The 22,943-nt window shown below is 39.0% G+C and overlaps 1 protein-coding gene and 1 long non-coding RNA gene across 13 annotated transcripts in view; one reads left to right on the top strand and one right to left on the bottom strand.

Moving 5' to 3' along the window:
- Window positions 1-18,185, bottom strand: part of AP1S2 (adaptor related protein complex 1 subunit sigma 2) — a 31,808-nt gene extending 13,623 nt beyond the window's left edge. For 10 of the 12 annotated variants that reach the window (XM_064499789.1, XM_064499824.1, XM_064499805.1 and 7 more), the window contains exons 1-4: window positions 18,018-18,183; window positions 16,460-16,638; window positions 9,382-9,490; window positions 8,274-8,411 (exon numbers count right to left, since the gene is read on the bottom strand). In XM_064499789.1, coding sequence (XP_064355859.1) covers window positions 8,274-8,411; window positions 9,382-9,490; window positions 16,460-16,638 — 426 coding nt within the window. In that variant the 5' untranslated portion in view covers window positions 18,018-18,183. Of the gene's footprint in view, window positions 1-2,651; window positions 5,313-8,273; window positions 8,412-9,381; window positions 9,491-16,459; window positions 16,639-18,017 lie in introns of those variants that run through there. The other 2 variants (XM_026120715.2, XM_064499759.1) reach the window with 2 other exon arrangements.
- On the top strand, window positions 2,157-9,437 carry LOC135324170 (uncharacterized). Its single transcript, XR_010385522.1, has 2 exons — window positions 2,157-2,237; window positions 6,921-9,437. It is a non-coding gene; the product is annotated as an uncharacterized LOC135324170 (long non-coding RNA).
- Window positions 18,186-22,943: the final 4,758 nt, after the last annotated feature.

The raw sequence follows: 22,943 nt of genomic DNA, 5'->3' as shown, positions 1-22,943 counted from the left end.
GCAACAGTAAAGAACAAACATTCAAGGATTCCAAGTAGATGCGTTAAAAACCTTCATTATTTCTGATTTTTTAATGAGAAAAAGCATATTAATACCTTAAAAGAATAACTTAGAGTTATTTAGAAACCTTTACCTGTGCTTGAAGGAAGAATAATTCAAAGGAAGATTAATTCAAAGTTTTTGTGTTTTTTTTTTTTAAAGGACGTAAGATCAGTTGTTCATTATTGTCACCATAAGAGACTGATAGCATAACAGAACAGGATGCCACAAAATTTACATATATTTAATCCAGTGACTAAGCTTCACACAGTATTACTATTTACATTAATCTTAGAGTAAGATTTGTTTCATAATGGGAAGTAACGAGAGTTGCATTCAACTGATTTATCCATCATCTCTGATGTAGCTTAAACGATTTGATTCAAGAGCTATGTAATCATATTTACTCCTCTAATAGTTATCATATTTACTTCCTAAGCTATATTCAGGTAGTAACACCTGGTACAAAAGGTTTTTAACATTTTCACTTTAATTCATCCATTAGTCAAACATATTCAGATTTTTCAAAATAATTTTCAACAATAGTCCTTCTCATACTTCTTTTTGCCTTTTTAAATAAAATTCTCAGCATAAAACTTACTTAATGCATCTTAATATCCAGCACCGGAACTATCACTTTTCCTCACTAGCTTGGCAACAAAAACCATAGCTGTCTCTTTAAAAAAAAGAAAATAATAAAACAAAAGCCCCAAAACACATACCAGCAATGTGCCTGACATTTGTACAACACACAGATAAGACCACAAAGAAATCATAATCTAAAAACAGAACGCAACACAATAGAAGGCCTCCTGGGGGCATTCATATTCTTTTCACCTACCATTCTGTGGAGCTCTAAAACTATCGTCACAGGTAGTTTGAGTTTTGAGAAAAGGCAGTAGCAATGCAAGGTGACAGATCATCTCACACAGTTCTCACAGATACCAGAGTAAAACAGAATTTTCTCCTTGCTATCTCAGGGTTCAAACATCTAACAGCTCTTTTCAGCATTCTGCCAAATTCAAGGAATATATTCTACCAAGATGCAGATTAATGTGCTTAAAAAGAGCATCTAATTTGGAAGATAAGATATGTCTTCATTGTATTCATTGTGATAAGATACATCTTCAGTTGTTTAATGAATTTGCCATGTTTGCTGACCAAGAGCCGGCAACTCAACTCCTGAAAATGAGAATTGTATATGTGGCAGTACTAAAATTTTCATCACATCACTCTGACACAGTGCTTCTACAGACAGCTCTGGAAGAATAACTCTTAAAAAAAGTCTATCAGGAGTTCGGTGTACAGATAATAGACCCTTAACAGATCTATAATGATTGCTTATACCACTGAATAATCAATTTCATAGCCAGTTATGTGAAGTGCATGTTGTTCATTAGCATTTGAATTCACAGCAGAGGGTGTACTGGGTAGCTAAGAAAGACTAAGCTTGTACTATTCTGTCTTACTTATAATTAAAACTACCTAATGTTTCAGTTTTCAGAACTGACTGAATGCATGTTTAATACTTACAAGGAGGATTCCTTCCTCACATCTTTTTGACACTTACGAAGGTCTAATCAGGTTCTGATTTTCTTAATAGAGTAAGTTTGCTTGCATCCTACATGCACACATTTCGATTAAATAAAGCAGCCAAGAAAAGAGATGAATCTTATGGAGACAGATTTACTAAAATGAGATTTCAAAAGTCTGCACAAAAGCAGCTCAGGTGAAGAGCAGACTGCTCTCTATTTTCAATTCCTGAAGTGAAGGATAGGTTAAGATCTGACAACGTATTTCTGGAAAGACAACTGGATTTCTAAAGCATTTAGAAATCACAGCCCGCAAAGCTATGACACTGAAGTATTAAGTGTCATGACACATCCAGAAAAGCAGGGAGCTTCACAAAGAACATTAAGACACTGAATTGCACTTGTAGAAAAAGAATCAGTGACTCCGATATGGATCACTAAATACCTCAGTGATCAGAAACAAAGCAGTTTGAGAATGGGGAGAGGTGGAGTATTTCATGATGACTTCCTGGATACTCAATGACACTTTTTGAAGAAGACTTTAAAACTGAAAAGGTTAACTACTTCTCTCTCTTTTCTTTTTAGGAGAAAAACAGAGATGCAGTTTCAGCTACTCATTTTCTGGCCCAGCTCCTGTTTTTCTAAATAAATAAAGAGTATGATTTGGTAAGTATTTGCAGGAAAGCCTATGCCAGAGTACAAAGAGGACAGCTGAAAAATATCTATAAAAAAATGAAGGCATCTTTGATATTAACAGTCACAGTTATTAAAATGACAACCAGTTGTCTTTAGATGTTTGTTCCAAGGAGAAGTGATATTCCTAAGCTATTCCTCATTATGTATATTTTTATTGCTCATTCTATCTAAAGTCCAGCTGAATGTTTATTAGTTATTTAGGGAACTATGGTGACAGCTTCAAGAACACAATGACAGGTTTTATCAGTGAGTTTATGAACTTAACAGCTTTTAGGACAGCCAGTGATAAGCAAGATAACAATAAACATTTAATCCATATATGAGGTTAGAAATGCAATTCTATAAAGATTTTAAGTCACTCTTTTCTTGAACAGAACACTACAAAGAGTGAAATAATTAACACAAAACATACATAAAGAATACCTTATAGCGTGGCAAAGTTTGGAACTGATACAAGTTAGGAAATAGCACATTTACACAGTTCCACAGAATCAAAAATTTCTTAATTTTAGTATCTCCTTGCCTTGTATCCTGTGAACACTGCATTTAAAAAAGTCTAGTTTTCAGAACAAGAATAATCCATAGTATGACTGAACAACAAATAACCTAATTTATCTAAGACAAGGTGCAAATAAATTCTTCCAAAGCGAAGCCTATTATATATGCAATCTTATATAGCACCACTGCAGTCAAGCATGGCAGGGAACACATTTTTCTATCATAATGCATACAAGGTTTTCTTCATTCAAAAAAAACAACTGCCTGTTCAACTGATGTGTGAAAATGAACACACAAGCAACTGCCCTCTTTGCTTAGTCCCAAAATGCTTTATCTTGGTTTTGGACATTACATCTTGTGACAAACTATGCTAGTCTTTTAAGAACAAGCAAGGCAACATAATATTCCACACACTAGAAAACAAACCTACCTCTGGAGTCCAGAGTATCTCACAAACAGCCATTTCCACACACATGTGCATTTCCTTACCTACTACTGAAAAAGCATTTTAAACAGCACAAGCAAGAAAACATGCAATACCTGAAAGGGAAAGTAAATATGTTGAATGCACATTCCCAATTGGACTTAATTATTGTGTTTATTTAGAGGCTTGCCCATGACACTTGTCACAATATTTTTGTGTCACGAACAAGTACACTTTGTAGCAGCTATCACATAAAACCAAGATCCAGGTGATAGGTTCTTAATCAGTGTCTCAAATCAACACCAAAAACATAAGTCCACTTTCTCTTTTTTGACCAAAGTAACAAAGGCAAAACCCTTAATATAACCAGGTAAGGTGTACTCTTTATATTTAAACCAAAAAACGGGCAATTTAACTGCATTACTATCTCTTCTCTGCTACATATTCAACATCTTTCTGGGACTGAAGTCTGAACTGAGTTTACAAAGGATGCCAGCTACCAAAACACTACCACAACTTACTGCATTTCCTAACAGTCATGACAGATTCCCAGTCAACATAGATCTTAAGTATTTCCTAATCCTTAAATAATTAACTAATTGCATATCCCCTCCTCCCCCTTCCCCCATGCACGGTAACTCTCATATAGCTCTCCACAAATATGTCCTAAAATGTAATTACAGACCATTATCTGTTCGTAAAATCAAGAACATATATGCCTTAGGAACTGAAGTCTAAAGCTGCTTTACTATTTGAAACACTGACTACGTTAGGAGTTATATGTGAAGAACGCATCACAATCAAGGCACTCAGATCTTCCTTTTGTAAAGATTTCATTATTCATTTTTCTTTCACATTGAAAGGAATACAGGTATAGCCAAGGCACAGAATGTCACTGACAACTTAGGAAGGCAGTCTATTTCAGGAGTCTATATTTAAGAGTTAACATTAAGTGAAAGACTGAATTAACTACATTAATTATGGTAAGGTTCTCAGGAGAGTAATAAGAAACAGCTGCTTACAAAGGCTGTTTCCTAAAGCAGACAAAAAAACTTTGTGCTTCCACCCACTATAGGTTTAAATATCAGAATTTTCTTTCCTAATTGCCGATGCTAAAATTTCTTTATTTTGTCATAATCCAACGACAATCTAATGCCATCTTCCCACTATTATGAATACCTATAGTTGTCAATTAGCACATTCCATCTCCAAAAGCAAAATTTCCATGGCATATATAGGCAATTCACTAAATCTTCATTTCTTGTCCAAGAAAATGCTCATTCTAACATTGAAAACTTAAATCTACATAGCATCCCTAGGCAATTAACCCATGTCAGCTGGCATTAAGGATTTAAGCACCTTTCTGGATATAAGATGAGGTGGAGGCTTTGGGGGCCTGAAATAGCGTATCTATTATTTTTCATGCAGAAGGATGAATAGGTACCAACTGAAGCCAAACTGCAAGAGCAGAAGAAAACACATCTATGCAGCTTTTACATTTTTGATCATTACTAAAATACTGACAGAAATAAGGAAATGTGATAGCCTTATTATTGGGATTTATCTTAGAAAAATAGTATTTTAGATGTTCTGTAATCAACTACTAAAAGAATAATGGTGGACAAAATGAGGGTGATTTCTGAAATACTTTTATAAAAATTACACAGAATGTAAGTAAACAAGTTTTCACTAGAAGCCAATGTTTAGGAACTTGCTCCTATTTCAAATCAAGATCAAGAGACAGAAATTCTGTTTAGTTTAGCTTTCATAAATTATATTAACTGCCAGTTATACATATGGCAATTGTTAACAGCTACATTCAATTTCATTGTTTTAGCATGGGGAACGACCATGAGCTCCCACAAGCTGAATACTAGATTATGTATACTGTAGTCACTCTTGGACCATCAAATAAGAACACAGCAAATATTAAACTTTTATTTAAGTGGAAAAAAAATCTTTTATTTTCCATGGAACATATTGTGTTGCTACAGTTTCATGCATTAAAAAAATTTCATGAAGTTGGGCACATGATTATGTTTCAGCTACTGCACATATGCATGTTATGCAACAACATGCTGCATCTGCCAACTTTCTTCTCTCAGTACAAGAATTGAGGTGTTCTGAAAAGCAATGTATCACCTTTTCAGAAATGCATGTCTTTGCAATTACTAGTTAAGTATTTAAAACTTCTACAGTAAAACAGGTATAAAATTATGAAACAAGACACTACACAGCATACTTGTTTAAACAGAATTAGTTGCAGCAATAGATTTACAATGAAGCATGGAAGCAGCATTGGAATAACTAGTTTTACTACCATTCATATAATGCTGTCAGTATTGATTACTGGCTAATGATAAGTTGTCAGATGGTATTAAATGGGGAGAAGGGAATGAACATGTGAACTGAGTTATTGAAGAACTAATAAGAAACCAAAGAGTGAAAAAAGGTTCAAAATACCACTATGTTTCAGTCACATAGACCCAAGCAGTTAGTATTAATAAGTGGACTGCATAGCACCAGGAACTTAATGACACATTGAAGTAGTTGCTGAGAAACAGAACCACATCCTGGAAAACTGCCACAGAGGATACAAGTGGGCAAGGCTATTGAGAACCAGTTCACTATTCAGCAATTTATGCTTCTGCATGTTTTATTTTAAAATGTACCCAGACAGCCACTTAATTTATTTGCAATGATTTTTCTTTGTGTAAATAGTCTGTACAGCTTTTAATCTTTAAAGGGGCTTTCTACATTACTGTATCTATCATTAGCTAGTTAATAACGTAGTGTATTCAAGACTGACTGATAATTTTGAAATAAGCAAAGGTGAGGGCCAAAAAGTCCTTTTCTTGAACATAATTAGAACATGACATGACCAAAACCAAACATACTAGAAATGTTTTGCATTTGGAATCAAAATATATTTTATTCCAGTAGGTTTCTTTGAGGCATTCTGGGAAGCAGAAATTAACCAAAAGCATAAAATAAGTTTTTAACAACCAGAGACTTTTTAACAACCTTCTTCACCAGACTCAGTATGCATATAGCAACAGTTAATAAAAAAGAATAATTGAAAAAAAATTGCAGAAAGAGTACGACTTGATAAAAAACTTGAAAATCTCAGTTTATATTCAAATTAAGCTTCTAAATAAACTAATAAGCAGATGCATGGAGTAGTTTTACATTTGACTGGCAGTCAATATCATTCTATTTAGAATGAAAACATCAATTAGTTCATAAAAAACATTAAACTTAAGACTACAGTGGAGCCACGACAGACTGTTACATACCAATTTAATCAGGAAAAAAAAATAATAAAAAAGAGTTAATAAACCCTGACAAACCATACATAAAATTTCATAGGGATAGGAAAAGTAAGGCTATACGATCTCAGAAGAGACATACATCTGAGTAAAGCTATCGGGGCAATGGGAAAAGACTGCCATTGAAAGAGTGATACTTTCTTTTGTACACACATTTTTAACTTGAAAATGTAACTAAGAGTAAAAAGAGGATAATAGTTATTCAGGCTGAAATACCAGTATTACTTCCTAGTGATAGTGTGCATTTTTCTTTAGAAGAGCCCTAGGAAAATGGTGAAAATAAAATTCAAAAATAAGACAAAATACTGTAATTCTATTTATATACATATATATGTGTAATTAACTGTGTATTTGCAGGAGACAGACTGTAATAGGTAACTAATTTGTTGCATGTTTTCACAGAAAGAACAGCAGAAGATTTTAAGAGCAAGTAAATGGATTTTTTTTGTTTGTTTGGAAACTGTAAAAGAACTTCCAGTTAAGATAATCCCTTTTAAGCGTAAAGGAGGGACTGAGAGAAACTGCTTCAGAACACAAGCTGTAAATAAGCTCATATATTTGCTTCCGAGAACAACAGGATATCAAATCTGTGTGCAATGGCTGACCCTATTCATGACGCTAGCTAGCTGTTGACCAACAAGAACTGTGACATGATGTGGATTTTCCTGTACACCAAAAGGATTACAAAACACAATCAGAAGGGTAAAAAATATTAGGTGTTTCCCCATCCTATTAATAACACAGTATTCAACAAAAAGAAGTACCAGCTGGAACACAGAATGCTTGTACGAGAACTAAGCAATTAACTCACAGGACGGAACAAACTGAAGGTTCACAAGGGGAAAAAAAATGAACAGCTTACATTCATATAGAATCTTACCAGTGAACCTCCATGCATTTTAAAACTATTAAGGTTTAACATCCCTGTTAAACTGTGTATTTCCACAGATTCGCACAAAGAACTGATTATTCCCTCAGTATCATACCAGAGTTTTTTGGCCTTCATTTACTCATTCAGGAGACCTAATGTTAACCTTAAGACTACAGACAGTAAGTACAGATAAAAACACTATGAAGATGGAGGAACAAGAAGGAAATATTACTAAATTTTCTGATAACACTGAACCCCTCCCCACCAAGTGTTTTCCAAACGGAAAAAGAAAGATACAATCTGTATTTCTTTCTCCAAAGCTAGTAATGAAAAACAAAAGCATTCAAAGACTGAATGTTTTTATACTTCCATTATTACTGCTTTGTCAGCTTAAAGATAGAAACGTGCTCAAGTAAGCTAACTATAGCAGAAGGACAGAAGGTCTTTAGAATAAGAACTATACCTGAATGAGTCTCAAAGAAGAGAGCCTAGCTTCTGGATTTCAGCAATGAAACAGTAAAGAAGTGAACATGCATCAGGTATGAGAAAAAAATAATGGTGATTAAATAAATAAAAAGAAACAGAAAACAGACATGAACAAAATTAATTTAAAGCAAAATGAGCTATAAGTACCTAGGTATAAAGCATTAAACAGCCATCTGCACTTCTAGCAAAACAAAGATCACAGTAGTTTACACACACACACGACAAACAAGAGGAAAAGAACAGATAACGTAGCAGTATTGCACAATTAGGAGAAGTAACTAGAGACTACATGCCAAGCATGCTAAAAATCACTTTCTACAAGCTTAGAGAAGAGGGAGCTTTCCCTAATCACAGCATAGCATGCTGATGCATTGGCCAGAGAAGTTCAATTTGCTTACCTCCTGTAAAAGATCTGCCTGCTCAATAGCTTTGAGAACATTTTTCTTGGAAGTCTCCTGAACTTCCCCTCCCAAAAGGAATTCATCCAGAATGAAATAGGCTTTTTCAAAATTGAAGATGATATCAAGTTCACATACCTGGAAAGAAAATTGAGCGTTACTGCAAACAGGGCTGATACCATGTACTGACCTGTCCTCTTACAGAACTTAACTTGCTCTCAGCTCAACCAAATTAAGATGTTAGCCTTAGGCTATACCTTTTTGAGACACGGGGCAACACAAATCACTCATTTGAAACCAAACTAAATGAAATGTATCTTTTTTGCTCCAGTTAAAAACAATTATTGCAGCCTCTTTCTTTGAAAAGTGTTTTCATAGCTTTAAAAAAAGTTTAATTCATAACTTTCAGCCTTATATGGCTGTTTATAAGGCATAAGAATATCCCTGTAAAAGTTCTCTTCTTGCCTGCTTTATCCGAAGTGATTTTATCTAACTCCATACAGTCTTACAGAAATTTTACAACACCTTATTCTCCATTTTTTATTCATTCTGTGTATGTCCTAGTCAAAGGCTGCAGAAGGATGAGCAGGAGTTCTTCTAAAAGCACTAATATATACCATTCCAATTGAATTTGGTATCTAGGAAAGCAGATGTCTGTCTTCTCTTTCCACACCCCTGCTATTAGTTCACAAGCAACTGCCTGATTTGGAAGCAGATGTAAGAAGTGGTCATGGGGGGAGAATACACACAAAAGAGCAGTGTCAAGGAGAGGGAAAGCTGAGAGACTGGACAGAAAGCTAAGGATTCATAAGATTTTATCCAAACTCAAGTGAGACCACTGAGTACTAAGAAATGCAACAAATACAGGCAATTAACGTGACATTAACAACAGTCATCTTCCCACAAATTCATTTAATTTGCTATTTTAACAGTTACATAGTCAACTATCAGTTTAGTTTTACTAAAAAACATGAAATTTGTTAGATACACTTTTTCAAAATCTAGTTGCTTGTCATTTGTTTTATGCCACAGCACTTTTTAAAAGTAACACAGTATAGTACACACTATGAATCTGTAAAAAATTAACCAAAAAGCAGCACTAACTCACACTGCCAAAATACTTGTCAAGAAGTTCCACATAGCGATGAATTATTTCCAGAGTTATCAGTTCATTGTCCTGATCTTCAATAGCACAGCAGAAATAAAGGCTTGCATATCTGTAATAACAAAATAATCTTTACATTAGCATAAGAATATCAGCAAAATGAATAAATTTGAGAGGTGTTAAGTTCTCAGCAGTCCTTCATACTGAAGTCCACTACCATACTGTTATTCTGTATAAGGAGCCTCACAAGTATTACCAGGAGAACGGCTAAGAGATCAGCAGACATACACGTGCACAGAAAGGGATTTGCTTGAGTCAAGCAAGACTTCAGTCTTTATCATCCTTTAACTGATGGGATTAAATTAGCCTCAGAAGTGGTTGGAAAAGAAAATATATTTTTAATTTTTTAGCCTCCTGTCAAAGTTTTGAGGCAACATGTTTTTTCTGTTATCTCTAATGTCCAAGCATTGGTCTACTAATCAGAGTACATCCTTAAATTTGTAACACGCAAGCTACACATAGGGATACTAACAACCACTGAAAATGTGCTAACTAGGACACATAAAATGAACTAGCAATTTAAGATATACCAAGTTTTGTAATCCCTACAGTTCATAAGTTTGTCTTTAGAGAGTTTAAAAAAAAAAACACCAAATAACAAAACACTAACAAATGTCAAATGCCCCAACTGCTATCAAGTCAACAACTCAGTCTGTACCAACTGCTCTGATACTAGGCTAAGGGAAAGGCCATCTACAAGTCACTAGCAATCCACTTCCATCCGGAAGACAAAGAATTCTTTACTTCAGATATGATCTTGACTTCCACTTTTAACAAAAAGACCCCTGCATCCATTCTACTGTAACCCTCCATACACTTCTTGGTGTTTGAAAAAAACCTAATGCAAAAAGGAAACAGGAAAGCTGAAAAATCCAGTCAGTCTTCTCTAAGAAAGTAAGTGCCAAAATGATATACCATACAGATAGATACACATGATAGAAATGAGATCTCAGATAACACTTGCTGTAACTGGTAACTTAAGTGAACCAAGAACAGCTTTTATTTTGCTTGTTTGGAAAGAGTAACAGGCAACAACAAGTATTCCTTGAGTAGCTAACTCTATTGAAAAAGAAGTCATTCAGATGTGAATACCAAGTGTAGAAGATGCATATTCTTCTCCCACACACAGAAATGCACTTATCTTTTAAAGGTTATGAAGGAATTTTATCAGCTGGGACATAGTAAGTACCAGAAGAAATTCTCAAGAGTTTTTGGCTGGAAGAAGTCATGCAATAAATTTTTGGTTTGTAATATGGAAAAAATACGAAATTATTTGAATATCAATACTACCATACAGGAGACCTACACCTATGTTTCTTGCTATAGTTAAGCATTTTAATAAGGGGGGGGGGGGCAGAGGATTTTGGCCAATTAAACTTCATGCCCTTTTCACCCTCTCTTTCAGGATATCTTTGAGTTTCCCTGCTTGCTCCAGGATGTCAGTAGCATCACCTCAAACTAAGTCTGTTCTTTTAAAAAAAAAATAAAATCCCCCCCCCCCCCCCCCCCGCCACCATGAAGAGCATGTTAAGCATTTTCTTGCTAGCACTTCCAATGAACTACCATTTGCCTTGTCTGCCTTCAGGAAAAACACAGCATCTTGCTTTCTTGTGTTAGCTCCTATTAAAAAAAAATCTTACCCCTCTAGCATAGGCACGGCCAAAGACATCTTCAGCTAAATACCTCAGGGCTATAAAAGAACAAATTACTCCTGTCCTTCTTCAAATAACAGTACCTACTCTGCCAATTTCAAACCAAACTTCACCCAAGCTCTTAACCTCAAGAATATAATTGGACTATTGCTCCTAAGTCTGATGTGCTGTAAATACCCCCATCTCAGTACTCAGAGGAAAGCTTCTATCCAATTTCTGTTAAAATTTGTCTCCCACTTCCTAAGCTAGCATCATTTATGATTTGCAAGTCCCACTTCCACTCTGCTCTAATTGAATCAAACTAATATGGTTTCATCATGCACAAATGATCAGAATCAGATTTATCCTTAAGTTTAAACTTTGTATTATAAAAAAGTTACTGCCTACAATTTCTTTCTATCCTGCCACAAAACCTGACTTCAGATGTTGGGTGAGACATCTCCTAACATTTAAATTCCCCCGTTCTTTTATTTCTTCACCATTGTGACTTATTAATTCATCAGAAGTCTCATCTGAGCACAGTTTTCTGATTTTATACAGTTGCTTTTGTCTCTAACTTTAATACTTCAAGGATATTTACACTCATTGTAGTAGCTTGCAAGATGCAATTTGTATAAGGTTTTTTTTAGACAAAGTTGTTTTAAAAAGGTATTGGAAAGTGATACTCTACAGGAAAAAAAAACAGGCTTTCAAACCTAACAAGAAATTTCTAAATCAAACTCCATGTTAGTTTTAGGACATTAGTTGATACTTACTCTAACTAGTAGCACTCAGACTAAATCCATTTAAACAAAACTTTTTCCATATTCAGATGAGCAGCACTGATTACAATGACGTATAGTCAAACTGTTCCCTTCCAGTGCTTAGACACAAGTTGAATCTCGTAACAGCAGACCTCATCAAATCAGATTTGACTCAAATATTTCAGTTTCAGAGAAAAGACTACTGAGAAACAAAGCTACCTGGTGGGCATCTTAACACAAAGTGGAGGCCTAAGTATCTATTATTATATGCAGAAGACATTTCTCAAGTTTTCTCGAGTAGGAGCCACGACTAATGAAGGACTGGACAACAAAAGAAAACAAACTCAGATCCAATATGCCTATTCTGCAAAAAAAGGAAGAGTATACACGAGTCAACCATAATTGCAAAGGGCATGTGCATACTGCAGACAAAGATATATATTTGTTAAGACACAAACTCTCTCAACAACAACAGTTTGTTGCATCTCTTTCCCCCTCTCTCCAGGCCAGGGCTCAGGAAAAACGTGTCAACATACATTCTTGAGCAGACAAACTGGAGATTTTGTCAAGTCTAGAACCTTACATGAAGAGTGTCTACACAGAAATGAGCAGATTTCTGTACTCAGGCTGAAAAAGTTTCTACTCTGCAGAAGTGTTATTTCTTCCAAACTAGCCTAACAGAACACTGGCCCTCAGACACACCCAATGGAAAGGCAAATCTCCATAATAATGTATGTCATCTCACACTGAAAAGCAGCTGTGGCCCAGTCTATAAGAAACATTTTGCCCTTTTTATTCCTATTACAATTTCTTGTCACAGTAAATATTATTAGCAGAATCCTCAAACCCAAGTCAGCTGCTTGCACTCATTTACAGAAATATTTTACAATAACCATACTATCCTTGTCAGAAAGGGGACCTTAGAAAGCAAAAAAACCAATAGGGGAAATCACCCGAACTAAGAGCATAATATGGACAAAAGAGCAGAAAAGCAGCACAGGAGACACAAATACTTACACAAATTCCTGCCTTTAGAGATAGCTCATTTTAGAGTTTTCCTGTTAGAAGGAAACAAATACACAAGCCTTTCCACAACAGTAACAGTAACTACCCATTTGGTAGGCAGTGTTTTAACCACCAAAATTCTCTTTAACTACTCAGCTGACAGCCAGATTCAGTCCTATGGGGTATGACATGGATCAGGTCACCATTGGCAAAGCATAACTTTTCAAGTCCTACTGATTCAGTGGCATTCTCCTACCAGATGAGAGAACACCCCTTGAAGTCATCCCTGGAAGCAACACAAGGTAAAGCTCCAAGCTACATGACTGTCAGCATCTAAGTAGCTTTGCACGCAAATTCTAATTGCAAAAATTTAAAGCCTACAGAGTTTGGCAGGAGGAGAGCTGAACTGAAAATGACAACAAAGCTGCCTTTAAGAAGCATGCAGGTACTTAAGAGAGCTCAAGAATCTGAGATTTGGTGATAGTTTGCCATCGTTGACACAGTGACAGCTATAACTACGGGACCTGTGCTCGGCAAGACTTTTTTCCTCCTTCAGAGAACTTACATGTTTCTTTACTAAAGCATTAAGTTCTGAGACTCCAGGGCAGGCAGACCAGTTACTATTCATTTAAGGATACAGAAATCATCAATAATAATAATTACACCCAAGACAGGCATTTCTTTCACAGTTTCTCATTTCAAACCTAAAAAAACCCAATTGTTTTAGAAATTAACAAAAGCTGTGTAATCTTCTATAAGACAAAGCTTCTTTTTCTTGATCCTGAGGTCCTCCTAGTGACACAAGAGCTGGGATATTTTACAAAGACAGCCTGATCAAGTTAAAATAATCATATCTAAGCACCTAGTTCAGTATAATCATTGCATTCAGTCAGTTTTACAGAGCTTCATACTTGTTACATCATTTTTAACAGATATAGTTGGCAATTAAAGGCGTACATAAGGAGGGATACTGATCATGTCAATTGCTGGGCACATATCATCAGATAGTTAACATTACTGTACCAGGGGATCAAAATACTTTGTGCTAAAGATGTGCACTGTTTGCAGAATGGACCTTTATTTTAGAGAGAGGGAAGAATGGGGGTGGAGGAGTGGTAAAAAAAACCCTCTCATTTAAAACTTAGGTTTATTCAAGTTTTTAAAGTAACCTACAGTTAAGGTTATTTTACCTTAAAGTAACTGATAACTGGCACAACATTAAGAGCAGCACAAGTCACGACAATTTTAAAATACCCCATATGTAGTTATGTATTGCAGTATAAAAAGAAGAATCCTTGATTGAGCTACCAGTCAACAATAAGTCCCATAATCTCAGTTTACCAAATGCTAACAAAGTAAATTTATGTAAAAAGCAGTTATTCTACAATTTCTAGTTTTGACTGCAATATACCATACAATGAAAATAGCAATATGCACATGCTTTTATAGTTAATGTAAAAAAACATTTACACTAGGAGGTTCAGACCTTTATTAAAAACAGATCAGATGAGAACACATCTTAGCAGATACAGTTCAGGAGCCTCTTGTCTATGAACAACTGGGAACACCTTCTGCAACTTCATAAACTAGAGGAAAATGACAAATCACCCAAAGCTTTTGCAGATATTGTCTAGCTCTTTTGGTCACCCATCCTTCAGAAACTATTGGACTCTAATTATTAAGGTTGTCTTCTTGGGATTATCTTCCTGAGCTAACAGATCTCTGTTTTCAAAGAGATTATGCTAGTTGGTACTCATCAACTTTAATTAACGTAAGATGACTGGAAAAATATTTCCTGTAAAGCAGCAAGTAGCTATTCTTATCAGATTACAGGAATTTAAATTCGCTATCACTTCTTACACCCAATCCTTCTGGTGAAGTTTTAGCCTAATGAAACTTGCCTACAAAAGCAAAACAGAAATTTTGAGATATTAATTACCGTGATACAAGCTTATCTTAAGCAAAGATTTTATAGGCTAACTGTACCAGACCGGTTCACAAACAGTGAAATAAGCTACTGCAGTCAGCTGTGCACATCAGCAGTCTAAAAGATGGACTGTAGTCTACAGCCAGCCCCAAATGGTCTACACACATCTACAAGCTAACTTCATTCTTCTTGACCACAGGTCCCACAGCATGCTACCACAATATATGAACATCACTGCTTTGAGCATCTTCAACACCCATACCTGAATTTCCACCAGTTTGCTAGGCATAAAAGGGTATGACAAGAAATAGTTAACAGCAGTAAATAAACAAGGAGGGAGGACAGCTGTGTGGACTCAGCTCCTCACCAGAACAGTTACTGCTCTGCAATGCTGGGCAAGGAGGGGAACACACTGGCCTACTCGTGCCTATTTTTTCTTGTCTGGTCCCATAAAACTCCAGCTGAAAGAGCACTTGCATACACCATCACTTAAGGGAATGCATAAAGCATTTAAGCAAGCTTGTCTACATGTATGCACAAGAAGTTTTTGTGAGGAAATCAACAGGTAGAAGAATAAAACTGTGTATGCTTTCTTTAAGCGCAACCTTGTGCATTGTTCTTCCTCCTTCCCTATGGAGGCATCCTTATTCTTACAAGTGTAAGAGAACTATGCCCAAATACACTGGTAACGTTCACATGCATGACGTTACACACACTGATGTATATATCAGATCAGGATCTAAAGGTCTAATCCTCGGAGAAGAGTTACTAACTCTTAATTTCAAGTCTGATTCTCTCTCTCTCCCCATCAGAGAAAAGACGGCAGTATGCTACAGCACAGAAATTATTTACTATCTCAAAGAGAAATAAGAATGCACAAACCTACTACAGTTTCTACACAACTAGGGAAGGGAGTTAATTCAAGGTTTCATAGCATCAGCTTTAGACGGAAGGAATGCATCCTAGCAAATCAGGACAAGAATTACAGTTATTTGTGCAGAAAAGTATTTTCACATTTCTATTTTGCATTACATTCTAAAGGTCAGCATAAAGCAAAAAGGTTCTAGCCACATACCCTTCGAAAAGTTAGGGAGAAGCAAGTGAGAAATGAAACTATTGCCAAAGAAAATTATACAGTACTTCCACCAAAAGAAAGTTAGGCATGATTTCTCAAATTAGGAGATACTCCTTTTTTGTATTCCTAGCAAAGAAAATCTATTTACTCTGAAATAAGAGTAATATTCTTATTTCTATAAGCCTTTAAAAGCAAGTTTCATTTGCAGCTGATTTATGAAGTCACTGCCTGATGTAAATATTTATAAAATTTAGTTTTTCTTTATTAGCTATTAAATCATACATGCATGCCTCATATTTGTATGCATTTACTTACTGTGGGCATCTACACAGAGAACTAGTAAGAACCACTTCTTATTAAAGTAGAAGGAAATCTCATCTCTTTTCTTCAGCACATTTCTAAATGCATGAGTGATTTTCCACACATGAATGATTCCTACTTGGTTATCAAATTAGATTCAAGGAAAAACCCTCAAACCCCATACTTCTCCATAACCAGTAGTGGGGGGGGGGGGGGAAGGGGGGAGGAAGGGAGGTGAAATCAACCTTCACTATTTTCTTGCTACTTATTACATTGTTTGTGATGTATGGCAATTATGAGGTTAGTGAGACAGAACAACCTTTTGTAGACAATCTTCAGGTCTCTCCATTCCAGGAAGCTGCACATTTTCGGTTTGCGGGCTAACACTGTTTGAACAAGTTCCCTTGTGATTTTCTTCTTTTCTTTGTCAGATAATGGGACATACCACTTCTGAAGTCTCAGTTTCCCCTGACGACTAAAAAGCAACATAAACTGCATCTGTTGAATTGGGGGGAAAAAAAAAAAGATTAATCTCAGTCTCTTAGTTTTATAAAGATTTTTATGAGGGGAAGCAAACAGGAATCAAGATAGCCCTCCAAAGCCCTAACTACATTAAATATTGCTAAAGCAGTGGCAGACATTATACAAGATTTGGAAGTACAAATAATACAAGATTCAACTAAACAAGGTTAGCCATAGCCAAGATGGAAGAAAGCATGTGCAAGTTTCAGAAAGAGATGTCAGAGCCACCAGACAGCAAATAAACCTAAATTTCAAACTATGTCCAGCAGTGGTATAGTTGCATTTGCATTTACTACAGGCAAGGACAAAAAACAGCAACAGCCATCGCCCCAAACACCCAAACTCATTTTCAGTTGACTGGATTACAGCCTTACAGCAGGAGCAATTTGCACTTAAGATCTTTCTGAAAAGCCTCAGAATACTTTAAGAGGTATTAAACCTCCCAATGGAGAGTCCTATGGCACAGAAAAGCCTTGCCTACTCTCGTATTACACAAAAGGAGTAGACATTAAGTGCTTTTCATGCAGTCCTACATTCCAGATCTCGCTTCCTCTAAAGGAGTGATGTTGCAGTTATATTTTAAGAGGAACTTGTCAGCTGTGTCTTCCAGCGGCTGTAACATTAAAGCAAATAGCCTTCCCCTCCGCCACACACCCTTTTTGCTCAAAGTTGTACCGGGCTGAGGAAGTTTCCCAGGCAATCAGACAGGCGTAAAATACCACGAGAAAACCCAGCCAAGTCCCGGGTGACAAGTGCCACCAGCGCCAGCACAGACAAGGGGCAGCAGCGGCAGCTCCGGACCGCGGCGGTGCCGGGGCGCTCACTCCGCGCGGGCTGTCCCGGCGCCCGCAGCCGCCCTCCCCTCCGGCCGTCACGGGCACCACATCACCCCCTCAGCTCCCCCCTGTCCTGAGGGGACCCTCGCGGCTCCTCCCCACCCGGGAGCGCTGGCGGGCGACACCGGCTCCGTCGCCTCGCCGTGGGGACGAGGGGCGGCTACAGGTCTGCGGGCCGGCGCCGACCCGCGAGGAGAGCGGCGCCCGCTCCCTCCCTCGGCCGGGCGGGGGGCGACCGCCGCAGGCAGCTCCGCCCGTCCCAGCGCGGGGTGCGGGGTGAGCGGAGTGCTGCTGCCGAGCTGCGCCGCGGCGTGTGCGGCAGGGGGGAGCTGGGAGCGCGGGCAGCCGCCCCGTCCCTCAGCCGTTAACGGCCTCCCGCCGGGGCAGCGCAGAAAGGGGGGTCCCACAATTGGGGGCAGGGGGGAACAGCTGCCCCCCGTCCTGTCGCACCCCCAAGGCAGGCTCCGCGCCCCGGCGCGGCGGGGGAAGGCGAGTCCGTCCCCACGCGGCGGTGCTCACCGTGCCCCGGGGGGGAGGACGAGGAGGAGGAAGAGGACGCGGCACCGCTACCGAGGCTGGTGCTGCCGCCACGGCTGCCGAGCGGGACTGAGGAGAGGGGAAGGGAGATGCCGCCGGCTCGAGCCCGGCGCGCGCGCGGGCGCTGTCGCGAGCGCGAGCGCGCGCGCGCGGCTCAACACCCACCCCCGCCCCGACCTGCCCGAGCGGGGTGGGGGGGGGGGGGGGAAGGGGAGGGGCCGGGCTCGCGAACGCCGCTCCCGGACGGCGGGCGGGGATCGGAGGGGGTGGGGCCAGAAGACGCCGCGGGTTTTCCCCCCTCCCCCCACCCCCGAACAAAACTTTATTAGCTCGCCGGCTCGCGGGAGGGGCGGGGGGGGAAATGCGCGAGCTCAGCGCAGGCGCGGTGCAGGGAGGGGGGGGAACGGCGCGGAGCCCGCTGCCACCCAATCGGGGAGCTCAGCGCGGTGGTGGGCGGGGTGGAAGCACGATGATGGCCAATGAAAGGGAGGGAAAGGGCGGGGAGGAAGGAGCTAGCGGTGGCGGTGGGAGGGGCTAGGGCTGGAAGGGAGTGTTAAAGAACTTAATCCGCGTGGCCCGAATTAGGATAGGGCAACGGCCCGCGCGGCAACAGCCAACCAGGAAGAGCAATGCACATAGCGGTTCTCAAGCAGCCAATGAGCTGGCGAGGCACGGAGCTGGGGAATGACATCAGTCAATCAGGCGCCCGGAGATAGGGACTCCTCCTTCCCCCTCCCCACCCCCGAAGCCGGGGAGGGGGGCCGCCCGCGCGTGCGCAACGCGGTGTTTCCTGCTAGCACGTGCGCGCCCCGCGTGGGGGGGGGGGGGGCGCGAGGCAGGGCGGGGCTGTAGGGGGGCGAGGCGCGTGCTGCGGGCGACCGTTGGGGCGGGGGGCGCTTTCCTCTGAGGAGACGCGTCACTGCGCGGTGGCGGCACACGGGCGGGGGTGGGCTCACGGCGCGGCCGGAGCGCCCCATTGGGGGGGTGGGGGGTGCCGGGCTTCAACACACAAGGTTGAACTTCCTCATCAACGTCCTTCTCAAAGTCACCTTGATTGTGATCGCTAATTAAATTCCCAGAATTAGCCACAGTCGTGTGTTTAGGGGCTTGAGTTATGAAAATGCAAATTCTTTCATTAGTGTGCAGCCAAAGAGGTTTTCCACACCAAAACAGCTTGACTTGTTTTGGGTGAGGGTTGTTTGGTTTAAATGCTGCTAAGCCGAAAATATGAGGTGCAAATGTAGTCTGAAAGAAATGTAGAGAAAGAGCTCTTTCAGCTGAAGTTGGAGTATGTTAAAAAAATCCTCTAATGACTTTTATCTCTTGACACTATTGGTGCTCTTCACCTTATCAACATTAAGGGTGGAAATAATCAGACGATGACTTTTACTGGGTGATCTTTAAATGGCCTAACACAGTGACTGACAGAACAAGGGAGAAAGAGCATGCTCCCATCTCTACCTCATCATTAAGAGTAGCTTCAATCACTCTGGGATGTGTCGTGCTTTTATTACTTTTTATTATCGACACCCAAAAAAAAAAATCTATTCTTCGGGCTACAAAACAGCCGTGGCAGCAGAAACCTGCACTGGAAGTGCTTTTGTATAGAAGTGTAGATAGTCTGAAAGGAAAGCCAATTTTCTGGCATTTCAAGGAATGCTATAATCAGTTGTACTTGAGGAAAATTGTAGGTATGTTACTTTCTCATTTTGTAGTACAGATTATAATTGTAAGATGAAAGTGACATGGGGACAAGGAGACACGCATGAAACTAAACTGAATGGATGAGGCAATTACAGTATTAGAGTCACATAGAAAAGGAGAACTACTATTGTTGGTGCTTGTCCTCATCATATTTAATATTTATTTAGCATCTATTCTGTTTTTTATTTGAACTTGTCTTTTATTAAGTCCAGGAAGAGATGTGTATGGATTTGTTAGCTCAAACAGTCTACCCTTCTGCCAGTGTGGAACTACTCTTTCTGTACATTGTTTCATCCTCAGTAGTTTTAAAGTTTTCAAGCAGTGCAGCTCTGCTGGTTCCTGGTGAGGCTATTCCAGGGTCTAAAATATCCTGTTGTACAGTAAGCTTTCATAAATTCTCTCCTTCCAAATCTGCGCTTTGTTATTCTTGATCTTAACTTCCTGTACTTCGTAAATTCTCCATCATGAGTGTATGCACACTTCAAGTGTTTATAGATTTTCTAAATCATTGTATAATCCAGCACCTAACTTTTATTTCTCTTTATCTGAGCTATTTCCACTATATTAGCATCATTATGGTAATGAGAGCTCAAAACTGATTTTGTGAAGGAGTCGCATCAGACCTGTATTATGATTTGCCACTTCCCAGCATACTGAAGTATTTCTGCATATAGATCAAACAACACATTCTACAAAAGCTTAGTTAATTGGAAGCATTAGAAATTAGAACTACCCAGATGGTTCAAGAAATACGTGTTTTGGTGTCATAAAGACAAAGTCTAAAAACTTCACTTTTTTTAAAAAAATCTTGCATCTTTGATTTAAATTTTTGTTACATTTCCTGCTCAGTTTCAGTTTATTGTTTCTTCCAGTGGTACAAGAGCACAGTTCTTCTCGCACCTGTCAGTTACATGACTGGATTTCTTCCCTTCAGAATTCTTAGCCTAAAGTTTATTACTTAACTCTCCTCTTGGTCAGAATCACTGTTACGTGCAGTTTCAGGTGGTATGATAAGGCATGTGCGAACCATGATGTGAACTGAGGTCCGCCAGGTCCATCTCCTCAGCCTGTTCCTGCTTGCTCATCTCTGTTGCAGCTGGAGGATGCCATTTTCTCAAGCCTGCCTGTATCACCACTCATGTGATTGTTCTTTAACTCATTTCTGTCAAAATGAGCCTGCTTATTTTAAGCGGTTTAAGGTGTGATTCCATGGTGGTTTCAGATTATCTAAATCCCATCTTCTCCCATCCCTCCTCTTATTCCCAGCTCCACATTGTCATCTCTTATCCTGTGCTGCCATAAATGCTCATGCTGCCTCTCGCTTAAACAACAGGGCATTGCTAATGAGGCTTATTTGGGCTGTATAGGTGAGGATAAAATAAACAACTGAGTCAGTCTGAGGATCCGGTACCTCTGGCAGGAAGGTAGTGACAGAGGTAATGTTGTCCTTCCTATTTGTGCTGTTTCTTCCAGGAACTTCAGACGACTTGCTGTTTGCAAGAGTTGCGATTTGTACTAATTACCCCTGTTTATACCCACTCTGTCTTTCTTTCCTGTAAGAAATTATGCTGTCACTTACCCACTGATCTAGCAATATACTGAACTAGCTGTAATTAACAAACTGATAAAGATACATATGATGCTTATAACAATAATATAATAGCCTTTGTGTATTCCACAAGCCCATGACAATGAAAATGTCATGCAGTCTAATTTTAGACATGACATAGTGAGTCGTCTGTTCATTAGCCTTTGTTTATTGTCTTATAACCAGCTTTGACAAGATGGATTTTAAAGAATGAGCTCAGTATTTTGGTTTCTAAGCCATGAATGATAACCCCTTAGTTTAATAATGGATATATTTTTTTAACTGCTATAGTAGTAAAAGTCCTTTATATTCCATTTTAGATGTAAGGCAAGTCTTCAGGGGATATATCCATTGACCGTACAACATTTGGGGTCCCCAGCCAAGAGTTTACTCACTGGATTATTTTCAGCATGATTTGAGACACAGAAGAGAACTGCCTGGAGCTGAGAGAGAGGAAGAAGGGAGGAAGGAAGCTTACACAAAATGAGATTAAATTTGTTTTGTTTTGCCTGGTATGGTTTATGTCTGTTCTTCTTGTTTTGTTTTGTTTTGTTTTCCAGTTAATTAGAATATATTAGGTTTGTCTGGAATATGGGTATGAAAATTAATAAGGCAAACTACCAACATCCTGGCATCTGGCACTTCATGCACTGTTATAGTGCCAAATCAGAAGCCCCTGATAGCGTTTTGTTGTGTTTTCATTGTTAGCCAAAATGATGGGTAAACCAAGAGGCTTTTGTAACATGAACTAATTATTAATTCCAAAGGAACAATCAGTTATTAAATTTTAACAGGTCTCTTTTTGCAGGAGAGCAAACCAAAATTTAGGAAAAAAATGCTTTGCACCGCCCTCCCTTTCAAATTTCTTCACCTTCTTGAATAGGAAGGCAACATGCTTTAAAAGTGCATACTATATCTTTGCAGGTCTCCATTAAAGGAGGCAATGGATGTATGAGTGAGACTCCTTTTATTGTTAATTTATCTTCTTGATGCACAATATCAGACTACATTTTCATTGACTGAATAACTATAGAGTCATTATGAAGGCAATAAGGACTGAGTTACTAGTCTTGGAAGTGATTACTGCTAGATTTTTGCCTCTTAAGCCTCCAAACAGGATGTTGTATTATTGTATGCAGTTCTCTTCCCTGATGTACTGTCTGATCATTGGCCAAACTATCAGTGTAACACTATGCTTCATGCAGAACACTTACTCTCAGTGGAGCCAGAAGTATACATGAGACCATAAATGACAGTTTTCATTGCAATGCTCCTTTTTTATGTGGAGCTATCTCTCTTGATGAAATACTTTTTAGTGCAACCTAGTAGCCTGATTGCTAGATGCTAGTAAATCATCAGATTCTGTCTGGAATCCTTACCTGCACTTGGTATAGGTGTTACAGGTTTGTCTGTGAGAGATTTCTGGACATTAAAATCCTTTTAAAGATGATTGGTTTTTAAGAGTCACGTATGCCTCGCTCTCAGGAATATGGATGACAGGCCATGTTTGGGATAAGCACAGCCACAAAGTGGGCATTGGGGATGTTCATCCCTGAAATGGACTTTTCAGAGCTGGAGGAGGGCGTTGAAGCTCAAATGTCATTCTTCCAGTCTCA

This window comes from Dromaius novaehollandiae, chromosome 1, assembly GCF_036370855.1.
Source record: "Dromaius novaehollandiae isolate bDroNov1 chromosome 1, bDroNov1.hap1, whole genome shotgun sequence".
In the NCBI taxonomy this organism is placed as follows: Eukaryota; Metazoa; Chordata; class Aves; order Casuariiformes; family Dromaiidae; genus Dromaius; species Dromaius novaehollandiae.
Note: the sequence above shows the minus strand (reverse complement) of the source record. Positions and strands in the feature narration are given on the sequence as shown.